At 42.2% G+C, this 18,391-nt stretch overlaps 1 protein-coding gene across 4 annotated transcripts in view; it reads left to right on the top strand.

Annotated features, from left to right (window-relative positions):
- Window positions 1–18,391, top strand: part of LOC120940144 (ATP-binding cassette sub-family B member 5-like) — an 82,509-nt gene that overhangs the window by 36,422 nt on the left and 27,696 nt on the right. For 3 of the 4 annotated variants that reach the window (XM_040352812.1, XM_040352813.1, XM_040352815.1), the window contains 6 exons: window positions 2,781–2,894; window positions 7,193–7,303; window positions 10,155–10,280; window positions 10,397–10,600; window positions 11,054–11,224; window positions 17,165–17,326. In XM_040352812.1, the coding sequence (XP_040208746.1) occupies window positions 2,781–2,894; window positions 7,193–7,303; window positions 10,155–10,280; window positions 10,397–10,600; window positions 11,054–11,224; window positions 17,165–17,326 (888 nt within the window). Of the gene's footprint in view, window positions 1–2,780; window positions 2,895–7,192; window positions 7,304–10,154; window positions 10,281–10,396; window positions 10,601–11,053; window positions 11,225–17,164; window positions 17,337–18,391 lie in introns of all 4 variants that reach the window. The other variant, XM_040352816.1, reaches the window with a different exon arrangement.

The raw sequence follows: 18,391 nt of genomic DNA, 5'->3' as shown, positions 1-18,391 counted from the left end.
GATGAAGCTTTCGGGCTTGGACCACATCTGATGAGGCCGTTTCCCCAGAGGACCCCCACCCCGGAGAGGAGGGTTTTTAATTACCGACTGCCAGAGCTCGGAGGGTTGTCGAGAATGCCTTCGGGATAATGGCCAGCCGGTTCCGCCTGTTCCTGACAGCCATCCACATGGCGGAATATAAACTGAACACTATAGTATTTTGCTGCTGCATACTACACAATTATTTGCGCAGGCATTCTGATACCTACCTTTTGAACCGTCGGCCTGAGGCCAGACATTCTGAAATCCTGACTGGCCTGGACACTGGTCGTACTGGCTTGGCCCCCCGAACTGCTCGAGATGTACGAGAAAGATATGTGGAGTACTTCACGGGTAGGGGGCCATCGCTATGACAGAGCATATTTAATTTTTTACAAAAGATAAATAAAAAATAAACACCAAATTTTGATCTTTGAAAAAACAGTTTTGTCATTCTTGCTTGTGTTTCTTTTATCTGTCTCCCTGGTTCTCCTAGTGCACTTGTAGTGCCAAATGTGTTTCTCTGTTTTAGTAAATAACCACAATTGTCACAGTAATCACTCACTTTTAAATGTACAAACTACTATTGAGCATAGAAAGAAGAAGCCACACAATTTTTTTTTTTTGGGGGGGGGGGTTTATTCTGTGCACAACTTGTGTGATCTTTAAAATTTCAGCTCGAAAATTCCCTTTTGGGGGGGGGGGGGCGGTTTATTCTGTGCACAACTTGTGTGTTTTTGAAATTTTCTGGTAGAAAAATAACTATTTTTTTTTTGTTGGGGCCTAAAACAAGGCATTTTTAAAACAAGCACATGTCTATAAAACAATGGAACTTACAAAGTTCAACCTTATTAGATGTGATGGCGTGATGTCACCCCCAAAACAAGCCAAAATTTGAAGATGCACACAGTTTGTGCGGCAAAATGGGGATTTCTATCCTGATCCCATGCCAAATGTCAACATGTGCTATCTGCCATCATGGGGGATCAATGGATTTTTTTTGGGGGTGTAAACCCTTCCTCTCACCTATTTGAGTAGCGAGGAAGGAGTTGCACCTACAAAGCACAGACATAGATATCCTGTGATGGCAATTAGCACATGTTGACACACTGTGTGCATCTTCAAATTTTGGCTTGTGGTTTATCCAATGCAAAATTTGGCGCAAAACACAACATAGAAAAATGTTGGGGGGGGGGGGGGGGTCAGTCTACTATTCGCCCTATCATGTCAATGATGTTTTTATATTTTTGTTCAATGACATTCATCCTATTCCTCATAATGTCCATTTCACTACTGCATTCCATTATTTCTTATATCACGATTTTTGCACTAGCACTTGAGAAAGGAGTACTAGTAGATGCTGAGACACCACCATGTTCATCCCCTAAAAACAAAAAAAAGGGTTTATTAGAAATATGCAGGCCTACATCTCTTTACCTGAAGCTGTGGTGACAGACACTGACCCGACTGATTACGCTGATAATCTACACCTCTCCTTCTTCCACGCCTCCTTCTTCCACGCCTCCTTCTTCCATGCCTCCTTCTTTCACACCTCCTTCTTCCACAATATCGTTTTTTTTAACCATCAGATAATTTTAAAACAAGTTCCTAGTTTTTTACCCGATGGATAAAAAACCGATGGGGCCCACACACGATTGGTTCGTCTGATGAAAACGGTCCATGAAACCATTTTCATCAGACAAACTGATCGTGTGTACGCGGCATTAGAGCTCTCCTCACTGATGTAACTTCAGCTCTCCTCCCCCCTGCTTTTCAGAGTCTGGAGATGTGTAAATTCTGCACTTTGAATGAATGTAATGGAAAGACGGCTGTAGTTAACTCTGTGTTTCATCTATGTGTATCACCAGAGGCCAGTTACTTCACTGGGTATCTGTGAAGGTTTACAACCACTTTAGATTATTTTACTTAGGCCTTCATTAAAAAAAAAAAAATAATTTAAGATATTATTTTATTCTGGATCCGGTTTGGTACTTTTCAACTGTTTAGTCTTTCAAACATGCATGGGGGGTTATTTACTAACGGCAAATCCACTTTGCACTACAAGTGCAAACTACAAGTGCAAAGTGCACTTGAAATTGCACTGAAAGTGCACTTGGAAGTGCAGTCGCTGTAGATCCGAGGGGGACATGCAAGGACAATAAAAAACAGCATTTTAGCTTGATTGGATGATAAAATCAGCAGCGCTTCCCCTAATTTCAGAGCTTCCCCTCAGATCTACAGCGACTGCACTTACAAGTGCACTTTTAGTACAAAGTGGATTTCCCTTTAGTAAATCAACCCCACTGTGTGCTAAAAGGTGTCCCTTCTATCATTTCAGAGAGTTGAGAGATATGCCCATACCCTTCATTTACAGCGACTGCACTTCCAAGTGCACTTTCAGTGCAATTTCAAGTGCACTTGTAGTTTGCACTTGTAGTGCAAAGTGGATTTGCCTTTCGTAAATAACCCCCCTAGTCTACTTTAAGTTGTGAGGAATTGTATTTATCTTTTTGTTTTTCATATCCATAGTACAAAAAGCCGTGGCACACAGTTCCTGGCAAGCAGCTTTCAGCACTGCAGTCTGACCAGTAAAACATGAAGGCCATAATTTAATCACAGTTTTGTTAGTTCAGTATATTTAGTGCCACACAAAGGTTGTATTTCAATTCCTGACACAGTTATAGAGAACTATTATTATATTATTGTTATAATTATTATTATTATAATTATTATTATTATATTATTATTTCTTTCTCCGACAGGTTTTCTTCAGTGTTGTGATGAGCAGCTATTGTATTGGTCAGGCATTTTCCCACCTTGAAGCCTTTTCTATAGCAAGAGGGGCAGCATTTGGTATATATAAAGTAATTGACCAGGTAATGCATAACAAATTGGATAATTCATAATAATTTGATAATTTTAGCAATTTGAAGCAAGTATTTATGTTGTGATAATAACTGGGCTTTGCATGGGATACAGCATGTGATTAGACATGGGGGGGGGGGGGGGGCTGAAAGTTTTTTCAGCATGCTAAATAATCCAGTAACTTGGGTTTTTTCCCTATTCTCTAGCAAAAAGGGAATCTTCTTTCCATTGGTTGCACTAAAATCTCAGAATTTCCATGTCCAGATTCTAATTCATTTGCAGGCATTCTTCCTCTATTTGCTTGAGTTATACTATTTTGCAAGAGGTGAATGTTTGCACATACTGTATATATTTAGCAAGCAGGATCAGATGTGGTTGATTTCCATATGAAAATTAATATAAGGAGAAACAAAGTGGGTGTTCCAAGGATGGCCTGCTGGTATTTACATGATGAAAGATGAAACTTTGGCTTGTGAGGCCATAATATCTGTATCTGAAAATGGTGAGAGTTTGGCTGATCTGACCTTCGGACTTGGAGGGATGTGTTTGTGTAGCAGTTTATACTGTGACTAATATCCATGAGCCCTTTTCACACACAATCATTTGGAGACCCCAGAGCATATAACCAATACATAGAACTTTGGATATATTCATCTATATCTGCCCCACATTTAGTCGCCTATAACTATTCAGCAATACATTTTTTTTTTTTTTTTTTTTATTTGAAAGTAATTTTTATTGGTCAACAAAACAAGGAAAGCAAAAAAGACAAACAAACAAAAACACACACACAAACAACAATAAATTAAAAAAATCAAAATAAACATAGGTTAACCGTCCCAACATCTTCAGAAATATTTTTCAACATAAGGCAGCAGAGACAAATACATCAAATTGAACATCATTTAAAAATAAACAAAAAACATTGGCAAAATAAAAATAAACATGCTCCAAAACACATTTCTGTTTAGCAACAACATTCCTGCCAGCTTGCCCCTCTCAGGGCTCAGCAATACATTTTAAGATGGACTGGCTCCCTCCATTTTTTGGTCTTTGACTGTTTTAATATATGAACTTTGTATTGAATTAAAGGGGTTGTAAAGGTAAAAAAATGTTCCCTAAATAGCTTCCTTTACCTTAGTGCAGTCCTCCTTCACTTACCTCATCCTTCCATTTTGCTATTAAATGTCCTTATTTCTTCTGAGAAATCCTCACTTCCTGTTCTTCTGTCTGTAACTCCACACAGTAATGGGAGGCTTTCTCCCTGGTGTGGAGTGTTGTGCTCGCCCCCTCCATTGGACTACAGGAGAGTCAGGACACCCACTAACACAAGCTCCTTTCTCTATCTGCAACGTAGAGCGCATCCTGACTCTCCTGTAGTCCAAGGGAGGGGGCGAGCAAAACACTCCACAACAGGGAGAAAGCCTTGCATTACTGTGTGGAGTTACAGCCAGAAGAACAGGAAGTGAGGATTTCTCAGAAGAAATAAGGACATTTGAAAGCAAAGTCGAAGGATGAGGTAAGTCAGGCGTGCCCAACCTTTTGAAGAGCGAGGACCACTTAAGCAACTTGGTAACCAATCGAGGGCCACAATGAGCGCAGCGGGTGGATGACAGGTTACGGCTACTCTATAGGCCCTCCGATCCGCCCAGATGGAAGGGGACAAATTCCCTTCTGTTTTTCAGATTGGAGGTAGGCAGGGGTAAACAGACATCTGTCGCTCTATAGAGGTGAATTGAGGGTCCCATTTGGTTGGCCTGATCGTGTGAAAGGGGCCTAAGACTGCTTTCACACTGATGTGCTGCGGTTTACCCACACCACGGGTGCAGTGTAGTGCACCTGTGTCTATCCTGTGGGTTAGCTGAACTTTGCCATAGACTCAACCTGTGGCAAAAGCCGATGCTGTAGAGGAACCATCGGTTTATGGGGCTCTGCTCTGCTCCGCAGCCGCTTTCTTCTTCTGCCACCAGCTTCATTCACAACACTGATACTGTGGTATGGCGGGGTGCAACCTGCGATCTGGGCTTGCCAGCCCACCATTCCAGAGCAGGAGGTCGCGGGCCACATCAGAGGGCTCCGCGGGCCACATGTGGCCCCCGGGCCACTGGTTGGCCACCCCTGAGGTAAGTGAAGGAGGACTGCACTAAGGTAAAGGAGGCTATTTAGGGAAATAAAGTGTTCCTTTACAACTCCTTTAACTGTCACAAGCATATTTGGCAATCTGAAGAAGTGGCATGCTACCGCGAAACACGTAATTGAACCATCGCACTGGACAGCAATTCTTCCTCTTTCTATATGGTTTCATAAGTGGATCCAATTATGTTTTGAAGATTTTTTAAGTATGTATTTTTTATATATAAGATTTTTTTATGTGTGTAATTGGATAATCATGTAAATACCAGCAGGCCACCCTTAGAACACCCACTTTGTTTCTCTTTATATTACTTTTCACTATTTGGTTGGGTTGGTGACCTCCTGGAATATTATCTTCATTACTCCCAGTGTGTGCTAAGGCACCCCACGATTTACTTAATACATCTTGTTGATTTCCATATAATTCAATAGTGAATCGTGGATCAAAATCAACTATTCACCAGCACAAAAGAGGTCAGTGAATAAATGATGGCCCGCATTATGAATATACTTAAAAGAGAATGTTTCAACAACAGAGGAAATAACCCTACAGGATCTAGAAATTTGCATATTTTAGTCTGGTGCACGTGCACCACTGTAAGGTCATTTCCCCATATCAGGCCTCTTTCACATATGCGCTCCTTTGCTTCCATTTTTCATTCTTCTACTGATGGATGAAAAACGGATAGGAATTAATTTCTATGGACAAACAGATGAAGTTCTGTTTAAGAAAAAAAACGGAACTGAATGGACGCAGATGTAAACAGAACAGCCAGCGTTCTGATCTGTTAAAATGGAACAGAAAAGATTTAAACGGATGCTGTCCGTTACGTTTATGTTCGATTTTTACTTTTTTTGTACATTTGTCACCTCTGATTGGTTTCTGCAACAATTAAAAACAAAAAGTGCCAAAACAGATGTAGACTGATGTAAATTGAACTGAACCTATATAAACTGAAGACGGATGTGCAAACTAATGTTAAAGCCCCTTTTACACAAGGGGGACTCCGCTCTGGTCTGTTCTCTGATCTTCGCTGAGCAGGCAGATAACTGGCCAATGTCTGCGCTGCTAGTGCAGAGTGAACACAGACACAGCCCTTTCTCCCCTGTGGGAGGGAGGGACTGCCAGTCCACTTACCCACAGCTGCCATCCAATACGTTAGACCAGGGATCTCTAAACTTTCTAAACAAAGGGCCAGTTTACTGTCCTTCAAGCTTTATGGGGGCCAGACTGTGACTAGTGGGAGTAAAACATGTCCTGGTGTCAGTGGGAGTAAACAATGACCCATTTTTGGTATTAGGGGGAGGAATAGTGCCCTATTGTTGTTGTCAGTGGGAGGAATAGTGCCCCATCATTGGTGTTAGTGGGAGGGTGTGTCAGGCGCAGCACTATAAAGTGCCTCATGCGCTGTGGCATTAGAAGAATTGTGTTATCTCTGACTTTTCAGTCCAACAAGACTGTCTATTACTCTGAAATTCCTCTATTGCCGTTCTATGGAAGCAGTAAGGTTTAAAGAGCACACCAAATGCTTAAATAACTTCTTTATTAACTTCACTTTTCTTCATAGATAACACTGCTGCTAATTTCGCGCAAAGCACGTCGGGAAATTTGCGTCGGGAGCATGCGCAGTACGTCCGGCGCTGGAGCGCGTCTAATTTAAATGGTACCCGCCTCATTTGAATTGGCCCGCCTTGCGCTGGACGGATTTAGGATACACCGCCGCAAATTTCCAGGTAAGTGGTTTGTGGATCGGGCACTTAGACAGAAAATTTGCGCTGGTGTAACCTAAATCGGTTACGTTACGCTGCGCCTGGGCTACGTGAATCTGGCCCTAAGTGCTCTTCTGTGACCCATAGAAGTATGGCCAAAAGAGCTTGACTATTCTTTCCCTTTAAGCTTTAAATAGCCCCACCACACCCACAGTATTCCTTAACCTAACCTAAGTCCTACACTTACCTGTCCACACTCCTTATAAATCTTTACTGTGCTGCCTAATTGGAGCGGCACAGCCTTCTCATGTAAAGTCGCCATCTTCACCATGCATATTCTGTGGAATTCCAATGCCTTTCCATGTAAAGACTGTCCACCACTAGTACCAATTAATGTAAAAATCTGAAAGTACAGTTATTCTTTATAGAAGATGGTTAACAATTTGCCTCTGCCTGATGGTTCCAGACATCTGCAATTGACAGCTTTTCAATGGAAGGATACAGACCAGATATTATGAAGGGGAATGTGGAATTAAGAAATATCCATTTTTGTTATCCATCACGTCCAAATGTTCAGGTAAAGTAATTAAGCCTTTAAAAAAAAATAATAATAAATACTTTGTACCCCGCACTGATTTTTATCTTAGTGAAAGATTTGCAGGCATGAAATATTTTTACATAGTCCCAATTATGCATACCTGACAGATGCCCCTGAAAGCTAGAAATCACTGATGTAGGTGTAGGGACGTACGCCATGTGCTCTAGTCAGTCCTTACCTCATGGCCTTCCAGGCCTGAGGCTCTGCAATTAGTCCCAGAAGCCTGTCTGGGGCCTACTAATCCTGGGGTGGTCCTAGGCTGCCTTGCCTGCGTGGAAGAAGCTGAGCCAAGCTGAGGAGATCAAGGGGAGGACCCTTTGCTGGAGAGAGCCAGGATGAAGGCTGGTCTCTCAGGAGGGCCTGGTGACTCATTTTGAGGATGCACCTAAGCTAAGCTACCCTCACAGTACTGCCGGATGGCTTAAAGGTTCTGGTACTGTGAAGCTGTTCTACAAATCAAATCAAGGTAACTATCTCCTGGTTGCTAAGTCTGTGAGAGAGACTTATCTGTGAGTGCTACTGGCTGCCAAGTCTGTGAGAGAGTCTTGTTCAGAAGTTCTACTGGCTGCTAAGTCCTGTGAGAGAAACTTATCCAGAAACCATACTAGTTGCTAGGTCTGTGTGAGAGACCTATCCAGGTATTCAAGATCTTCTAAAAGAAAGCTGTTTTAGTCCTTTGGATTCAAGGAGTCCGCAAGTGATCTGCTAAAGGTATCTGCAACCTCCCCTAACCCTCTATTCTATTACTGCTTCCAAGTTCTCCATTAAAGCATTGAAAAATACTAAAGTGACTGCAGCCCACATTTGTTCTAACTTCCCATTATAGTCATGGACTCAGCCCTGGGGTGAATGTAAGCTCACTCCCTGTCCCTGGAGGTACCTCTGTGCTCCCAGTATACCCAAGGGTGCGCTACACAGGCACCACTACTCTTTTGATTTCCACTTGCTTCCAGGGCCCTTGCTGGCCAGGCCAGGTGCATTGTAAACACAGGAGGTCAGCTGCTCTGCACAGTAGCCATACAAAGAATGCTTTACATTTTCTAAAAGACTGCAAAAGTGCACTCTGATTGGATGATGTGGTGAGATGGGGAGTGACATTACATTCTCCACCTTGTCCACTTTGCATTCATTCAGGGAAAGTTGCCAGGGAGATCAGCCAGATATGGTAAATACAGTGGGTAAAATAAGTATTGAACACGTCACCATTTTTCGAGGTAAATATATTTCTAAAGGTGCTATTGACATGAAATTTTAACCACATGTCAGTAACAACCCATGAACTCCACCCATACAAATAAACCAAAACGAAAACATTCAGAAATTAAGTTACGCGTAATGAAATGGAATGACACAGGGAAAAAGCATTGAACGCATGAAGAAAGGGAGGTGCAAAAGAGCGTGGAATGCCAAAACACCAGCTAAAATCTATCAGTGATTAGAAAGCAATCCTGCCCCTTGTCAGTGCAAATTAATATCAGCTGGTTCAGTCTCAACTGATGGCACATAAAAAGGTGTCTCATTTCCAAGGTGTCACACAAGAAACATCTTATGATGGGTAAAAGCAAAGAGTTATCTCAAGACCTTTGTAGCCGTTTTGATGAAATCGGTTACAGAAGAACTTCTGAATATTCCAGTGAGTAATGTTGGGGCCATAATCCAGAAGTGGAAGAAACATAATTTAACCATAAACCGGCCACGACCAGGTGCTCCTTGCAAGATTTTTGACAGAGGAGTGAAAAGAATTCTCAGAAGAGTTGTCCAAGAGCCAAGGACCACTTTTGGAGAGCTTCAGAAAGACCTGGAATTACCAGATAAACAACCTCCATGGCCTGTATGCACGCTCACTCTGCAAAACTCCATTTATGAAGAAAAAGCATGTTGAAGCTCGTTTAAAGTTTGCTGCAGAACATTTAGACAAGCCTGTGAAACCCTGGGAGAATTTATTCTGGGCAGATGAGACCAAAATTGAACTCTTTGGATGCCATAATACCCATCATGTTTGGAGGTCTAATGTTAATACACAGCACCCCAAAAACATCCCCATAACAACAGTTACGTTTGGAGGTGGGAACTTCATAGTGTGAGGCTTCTTTCAGCATACGGTACTGGCAAACTTCATATCCTTGAAGAAAGGATGAATGGAAAAATGTACTAAGATATTCTTGATAAAAATCTGCTGCCATCTACCAGGACGATGAAGATGGACATTTCAGCAAGACAATAATGCCAAACACAAAGCCAAGGAAACCTTCAAGATTTGAAGACACACCCAAGCAATGCATGCGACTAGTTTCTCCATACAGGAGGCATCTTGAAGCTGTCATTACCAACAAGGGATTGTGTACACATAACTTAAAGCAAACCTTTTTTTCCATCTATTAAATCTTCTGCCCTTGTTGTTTTAACTTTGGATAGTACATTTTTTTTCTGCCAGTAAATACCTTATACAGCCCACTTTCTGTTTCTTGTCTGGTAAAAAGCCTAGGCTTATGACATCATGCACAGCTCTCTCTCACACTTGTGAGAGTTTGCCAGGAAGGGAGGGGGGTGAGTCATAACGGGGCCAATCAGAGCAGCAGAGCTGTAGGTGTGCCTCTGTGTAAATCCAGAAAGTGAACAGGCAGAAGCTGAAGCTGCCCACAGTTAAAATGGATGCAGCCAGACTTAGAGAGGGAGATTTCTGCAGCATATTTGGCAAGTACAGAATCACGGTATTAATAAAATTATATGCGGTTGGAGGGAAGCCTCAGAATGGAAAAGGGGTATTATTCATGTTGCAATACTTAGATTTTGTTTCAATTGAAAGCATTCAATTTTTTTCATTCTTCAGGTTTTAAAAGGACTTAATTTGATGGTGAAATCTGGCCAAACAGTGGCACTGGTTGGCCAAAGTGGATGTGGCAAAAGTACCATAGTACAGCTGCTGCAGAGACTGTATGATTCACAGGAGGGAGAGGTAAATATACTTGTTTATTTCCGTAAGATTCATGAAAAAAAAACTTTCAATTGGCTGAGGAAATCTCATCTAGTACCATTTATTCTCTGCATATTCTGTTATTTTTTTTCTTTCAGATTTTGGTTGATGGCCATAATATACGGTCTCTAAATGTCAGGCACTACAGAGAGCTAATTGGCGTCGTCAGCCAAGAGCCGGTACTATTTGGAACAAGCATCAAAAACAACATAAGATATGGGCGAGAAAATGTGACTGATGAAGAAATTGAGAAGGCAGCCAAAGAAGCCAATGCCTATGACTTTATCATGGGCCTTCCCGAGGTAAGTATCTCTCAATAAATTAAAATTAATAATTTTTTGGACCATTCCAGCTATGCTTAAAGCAGACTTTAAATCCTCTTTGCAGCAGGCCTTGTCCTCCCCCTTGCTGCTGGCTAGGTAAGGTAAGGAGCATATTAATAGCGTTGAAATGCTTACCTATAACTAGGATCAAGTCCTTCTAAGTACAGATGGCCAACATTTTCCATGCCAATTACTGCTTGCAGTCACTGCTTAGGGCTAAATCTGTGTAACTGATTGGACCTGTTGGAAAATCAATCTCTTCACATTGCTAGTACCACTCATGCATTGTCAGCATCTGGTGATGATCATGCCAGTCCCAGCATTCATGCAAGTCATTTGGGTATGGGCAGATATCTTCCTGTCCATCTATAGTAAAACTGGTGATATAATTGCATTTCCTCGCCTACTACTTTATTTTTTTCCACACTGTAGAAATTTGAAACCCTAGTTGGAGAAAGAGGAGCTCAGCTAAGTGGTGGCCAGAAGCAAAGAGTAGCCATAGCTAGAGCCTTGGTCCGAAATCCTAGAATACTCTTACTGGATGAGGCTACCTCCGCCCTTGATACCGAGAGTGAATCCATCGTACAGTCTGCTCTAGATAAGGTAATGCTGCTTTGTGGGTCAAGAGTCAAGTAGGGTGGTGAATATATATATTTTTTTATTCCAGAAGCTTAGAACTTGTTTAACAACAATATGAAATTACTTCATATTTTAATTACAATTATTGTGATTCAATCTGACTCCTGGGCCACTAGGAACACAACTAAAATACTAAGAGCTCCACTTGCTGGTTGAATTGTCAAGTTGAGCCTACTCAGCTTCCCTGTGGTTAACAAACATACCTTTGGTCTTGGGTTTTTATCCCTTTTGGACATGACAGTTATTATATATGGGAACCTTTTAGTGGGTTCAATTACATAACATTTTTGTCCTGTAATCATAGTTATAAATTTGATCTGATTAAACTCTAAATTAATATCAATTACCATCCAATCTATAATTGTATTTTTATAAACGAATTAACCTACTATGATAATGAATTGAATTCATTTGAATTAATTAAAATGAAATAGAATAATATATTGAATTTTTTATTGTACGCCATTTAATCAGGTGGGTTAAAAGATGGTATAGGACAGTGATGGCGAACCTTTTTAAGCCCGAGTGCCCAAACTGCAACGCAAAATCAACGTATTCATTCCAAAGTGCCAACATATACAGAACTTGATGAGCGTGGGATATGATGTCTGGGGGTGAACATGTGACACATCAGAAATCATTGTGTATTCACTATGTAGTCAGTGTTTTGTACAAGAAGATCTAAAACTAGAACACATTTGACAAAAGTTACATTTTTTGGAAGCTGTCCTAGCATTGTGCAATCAAATTCCAGTATCACTATAATAACTATACATTAATATTCAATACACGCAAGTTGCATGACAGGTGTACTTTAAATTACTAGTTGTTCAGTAGAAGCACTGGCTGAATGATAAACAAATCCTGTTACAGGGGGTGACATGCAACCAGCAACTCTCCAATGCAGCAGAACTTCCCAGTCCCCCCATTCCCTGCTGGCACACATTATGCTCTCTTTGGTTAAGGCATGTTGAGATCTGTAGTTCTACTCCAGCTGAAGACATACTGGTTGCCCTGCATTGCTGTAGCAGAAGACTACTTAGAAAATTTCTCATTCCTGACCATCTTCATAGACCTCAATGTCCAGGAAACATCCTTCTGAAAGTGAACATTCAAAGACAACTGTAGCAATGCTTTACCAATGCTTCACTCACAATGCCTGTGCAGTTCAATGCACGTCAAATGCAAACTTCCAGCAGCATCTCTACACCTCTCTACACCTCTAATGCCAGTGATTCTGGACTGTCTGTCATGTGACTCTGGTATCATGAAATACAGGGGGGTGTCAGGGACAAAAACTATATGTATTTACATCTCACACTGTACTGCAGTGATCTCTGCAAAATCTAGCAGGCATTCCCAGCCAGATAAACCTGAATAGCCAACACAAAGCATGAGACATCTGCTGTAACACAGACAGCATATAAACAACATTATTCTGACCATACAATTCCATATTTTGTGGCAATGTTGGGAACAAGAAGAAAAAAAAAGTCCCCAAGGAATAGATTCTATTTGAAGAGGCACAGTAACAGTGTACACAGCTAAACACATTTATTCCCCACACAGCATGTACACTTACTTTAACGATTGCCACAGCACTCCAATGCATCAGCCGACTCAGTCAGTTCCCGGGCATAAGAACGGCCTGTGATTGGGCAGCTTCAGTAGGCACCACCACGGCCCCCCATTGGCTCAATTCCCACCACATGTTCCGCCTGCCATCCAACCCGGAGCAACCCTTCATCTCGTCCACGCCCCATCCTAGACACAGCCCCCCATTGGCTCAATTCCCACCACATGTTCCGTCTGCCATCCAACCCGGAGCAACCCTTCATCTCGTCCACGCCCATCCTAGACACATCATCCCTGGCTCCAGAGACTTATGGGAGATGTAGTTCTATGTGAAGGGGAGCTGTGGACGCGATATACTGAGTCAGTACAGGATTTTCTCACGTGCCCACAGAGAGGGCTCGGCGTGCCGGCTGTGGCACGCGTGCCACAGGTTCGCCATCACTGGTATAGGAGAACCAAAGTCACAATAAAGATTTACATTTAAATAATAAATGACATCGACAGGAGAATTTTGCTTTGCTCTATTTTTATTTTATTTTTGTTTGATCTTTGCTTGATTTGTGATAGATTTTTGCCTGTTTTTCGTGCTCTTTCATGCTATTCTATTTTATAATTCTACTCTCTCTGCTGGTTCTTTGTAGTGACCCCTGCATCTTTTATGTTTACATGTCCCCATCTGCCTTATTTAGGGAGTCTTTAAACACATCTATCCCTGTGCAGATTTGAGTTCGATATTTTCTCTCATTCAGATTGAGATGTCTTATTCATGGTCCTGTGTTCACAGGGGTATCGGAGTTTTGTAGTTGTAGGTATATGTTTATAATACCATTACATTATTTTAGTGTTAATTGTACAATTTTTCCCCGATAACCCTGTGCTTCAATGAACAAATTCAAGAAAAAGATCATTGTATTGTAATTTTTTATTGATACATATACATTTATAGATATGGGGCCAAATTCAGGTATGAGATACGACGGCGTATCTCCAGATACGCCGTCGTATCTCTGAGTGTGCGGCGTCGTATCTATGCGCCTGATTCTTAGAATCAGTTACGCATAGATTTGACTAAGATCCGACCGGCGTAAGTCTCTTACGCCGTCGTATCTTAGTTGCAATTTTACGCTGGCCGCTAGGTGGCGCTTCCGTATATTTACGCGAGGAATATGCAAATTAGGTAGATACGCCGATTCAGAAACGTACGTCCGCCCGGCGGATTTTTTTACGTAGTTTACGTTAGGCTTTTTCCGGTGTAAAGTTACCCCTGCTATATGAGGCGTATCCTATGTTAAGTATGGATGTCATTCCCGCGTCGAATTTTGTAAATTTTACGCTGTTTGCGTAAGTCGTCCGTGAATGGGGCTGTGCGTAATTTACGTTAACGTCGAAAGCATTGGCTTTTTGCGGGTTAATTTGGAGCATGCGCACTGGGTTGTGAAAGGTGAAACTCCTGCGCTGTCTGTGAATACAAAGGGGGGGGGTGGGGGGAAGGGAGAGTGAAAGGGGCACTGCTGCAAAACCTAGGAAGGTCTACCTTGATAGACAAAGTGATAATGGAACAAGTGAAAGATGTCTGCGCTGTGAAAACACACTATCAATAATATATTGCAAATGTGTGAAAGGGGAGGGGAAGGGGGAAAGGGGGGGGGAGGGACACAAGTGACAGTGAATATGTGAGTATGCGTGGTAATAACTATAGATAGCAAAAAATTTAACAATAACTCAGTAAATATAAAAGATACACATATGCAACTAAAAAAAAAAAAAAAAAAGTCCAAGAAACGAAAGAAACCCCAGGTCTCCAAAAGTCTGGTAAGTCTGATGGTTGAAAAATGAGGACAGATATTCAATAAAGGGAGACCCCACAGCCAACTCTGGTGAAGAAAGGATAGACCGTCACCTTAAAAATCTCCACACACACACCTCTTGTGGTCCCAGCAGCTCACCTTACATCAAGCAAAAAGAGCCTGATAGGAAAACCCTTATGGTCTGGTCTTGATGGTATAGATTGCTCTCACATTCCAAGGCAGTACATGCAAATATAAGGAACATAGAGCAGGATGGTGTAATATTGATAGAGCCGGGGGGGTCTTGCACATAACACACTCAGATGCACTCACATGGAATATAAAATATGAGGCTTATCTCCACGAGCAGCGAGCTCGTCAGTGTCCTGCTTCTCCTCTCTCACCAGTTTCCATGCATGTCAGGCAGTTTCCATTTATGTCAGGCCGGGATGTCAGGCTGGAAACACTATACAGCTCATGCAGCAGTGGAACAATCAAAGCAATAGGGAAGCAAAACACATTGCATAATCCAGTAAAAAAATCAAATTTAATTTAAAACAGCACATAAAACTCACATTTAAGTCGGTATTAATGGCATAAATCCACGAGTAGCGAACTCGTACTACGTCCGTCCAATCCCGACGCGTATCGTCACACATGTGACTTCATCCCCCTTCCCCTCCCCTTTCACACATTTGCAATATATTATTGATAGTGTGTTTTCACAGCGCAGACATCTTTCACTTGTTCTATGCGCACTGGGTTACTTTCACGGACGGTGCATGCGCCGTTAGTCAAAAAAGTAATTTACGTGGGGTCATGTTTTATTTGCATAAAACACGCCCACCTCTTCACAATTTGAATTAGGCGCACTTACGCCGGCAGATTTACGCTGTGCCGCCGTAACTTAGGGCGCAGGTTCTTGGTGAATACAGAACCTGCCTCACTAAGTTACGGCGGCGTAGCGTATCTGAGATACGCTATGCCCGCATAAAAATAAGCCATTCTACCTGAATCTACCCCATAGACTTTGTTTTGGTCTTATGTATATATTTATTAATTTTTAAATGTCTTTTGTTTTGTTTCATGTGTATTTTTGGGCTGTATGGGAATCCTGGTAGTTTTGCGTTGGGATTGTGTGTCTAATTTAGATTGAATTTCCCATGCACCATGTATTACCTCAGCTGCTTCCCATACAGTTCGGAATTTGGACTGACATGCCTATGTGGGTGGCCCCTTACATGTGATTCTTTAATTGATTGATTGATTGATTGATTTTCTCTAACCCCATATATATGGACAGTCAGCCCATCTTCTGGCAGCTACTGTATGATTAAGCACCCTACAGTGGTGTGAAACGCATCAGTATTTTGTCCCTAAGCCTCTGATGTCTCTGTAACCATATGGATTTTATCATCTTCTATAAAGTCGTTACAACGCAGTGCTCCCGTCCAGCTTTTTATTCAATTCCTCAAACCTTGGCCCGGATTCACATACATCAGCGCATATTTATGCCGGCGTAGCGTATCTAATATACGCTACGCCAACGTAGCGCAGAGAGGCAAGCACTGGATTCACACAGCCAGTGCTGCCAAATCTGTGCTGGGTTCCCTCGGCGTAAGCCGTCGTAAGTGGAAGTGGGCGTGAGCCATGCTAATGAGGCGTGACCCCATGCAAATGATGGGCCGAGTGCCATACAAGTACTTAAAACGAACGGCGTTTCCCAGTGCGCTTGCTCAGAATCACGTCGGAACTACTCCCTAAGATACGACGGATCACTGCCTACGACGTGAACGTAACCTACGCCCAGCCCTATTCACGTACTACGTAAACAACGTAAAATACGACGGCTGGGTTCCCTGGTCCATACCTTAGCATGAGTTGCGCCTCATATATGGGGAATAACTTTACGTCGGACGTTCAACTTACGCAAACCGTGTATATTATGCGCCGGGCGCAAGTACGTTCGTGAATCGACGTATCTCCCTCATTTCCATATTTGAATAGGAAATCAATGGGAGCGCCACTTGCGGCCAGTGTAAATATGCGCTCACGATACGCCGGCCTAGCGGAAGTTGCGTCGGTCGGATGAAGCCTATTTTCAGGCGTATATTAGTTCTGTGAGCACGGCGCACAGATACGACGGCGCATATTTACACTTACGCGCCGTACCTCGAGATACGTCGGCATAAGTGCTTTGTGAATCCGGGCCCTTGGGTCTAGAATGCAGCTTAATTCCAGTTTCAGAAAAAAAAGTAGAACATTTTTCCTGCACTGGAATGTACTGGAACGCACCAAACACCTAAATGCACCAAAAATGCACTGGAACACGCGTCCTTATTTAGGGTTAAGAAAAAAGAGGGGAAAAAATGCACTGGACCGCATCAAAAATGCTTTAAAAACACACATGCATAAAAGCATGTGGAACGTATCCAGACTGCGTTTCTTTGGTGTGAACTGGCCCTAAAACATGTTTGAGGGTTCCCAAATCTAAAATGTTGTTACTGTAAAAGATACGAATACTCCAATGTGATTTTTTTAGGCCAGCAAGGGTCGCACAACAATTGTCATTGCTCATCGCCTGAGCACAGTGTGGACAGCAGATCGTATTGTAGTGTTGGAGAATGGGACTATTGCTGAACAGGGAACTCATGTGGAATTAATGGAGAAGAAAGGAATATATCATTCACTAGCAACAGCTCAGGTACAATTATGTGAGACCAAAAATATTTTCTTGTACTGAGATAAAGTGTATATGGCTATTTTAACTACTATAAGACTTTGAACATAATGAGGGAATGTTACCAAGATAGGAGCAGATAGGTCACTCTGCACAGCTGCTGTAGTTTCTGTCTCCTCTGGTTTCAGTAAATTCACCCCTTTTTGTTTAGACCTACGTGAAATGTATTCACCTGATTTAAACTGGAAGTTCAGTTAGGATTTGAAGCAATTGCAAACCACACCCTTTGATGCTGATAGATCTCTGTTTGTCATGCTGTTGCTTTGGCCTCAATACTTTCTGAGTCACTTTCTGGGTCACTGACCTAATGCAAGTACACCTGTTTCACAACAGGTGTCTTTTAGGTGGATTGGCTTTCTATCATTTGTATTTTAGACAACAAAATACAAAGTAGTAGCCTCTTTTCCTATGGGTGACAGGTACCCTTTAAAAGACAAGACTTAATGACAAGGGGCCAAATCCACAAAAGAGATACGCAGGCGGAACTGCTGTTCCGCCTGCGTATCTCTGTGCCTAACTTTGGGAGCGATCCTCAAAAGGATTTTTCCCAAGTTAGGCAGAAGATCCGACATCCATAATTTAGTTACGCTGTTGAATCTTCGGATGCAGTACCGCATCCGCCGCTGGGGGCATTTCGAGTCGAAATCCCTCCTTGCGTATGCAAATTAGTACTTACGGAGATCCACAAAGCTTTAGGCATTGTGTGATTTGCGTAAGTTACGAATTTGCTTGCGCAAAACTAAGGTTGGTTTTATATGGACTAACTTTAGTAGACCATGCAAAACCATACCTTTTTTTCGATCGCCGCGTTTTTTTTTTAAATTTGATTTTTTTTTCCCGTTGCGTAACTTTTTTTTTTCCCGTCGCAACTTTACGAACCCGTCGCTATCCACAAAGCCCGACGTGAACTACGTATGCGCGATGCACGTCGGGAAAAATGACGTCACACGCATGCGCAGTCCGTCCGGCGCGGGAGCGCGCCCTAATTTAAATGGGAATCGCCCATTTTAATTAGGGATCGCTTAAGAT

Source organism: Rana temporaria, chromosome 5 (genome assembly GCF_905171775.1).
Source record: "Rana temporaria chromosome 5, aRanTem1.1, whole genome shotgun sequence".
Classification (NCBI taxonomy): Eukaryota; Metazoa; Chordata; class Amphibia; order Anura; family Ranidae; genus Rana; species Rana temporaria.
This window is presented reverse-complemented; position numbering and strand designations above follow the sequence as displayed.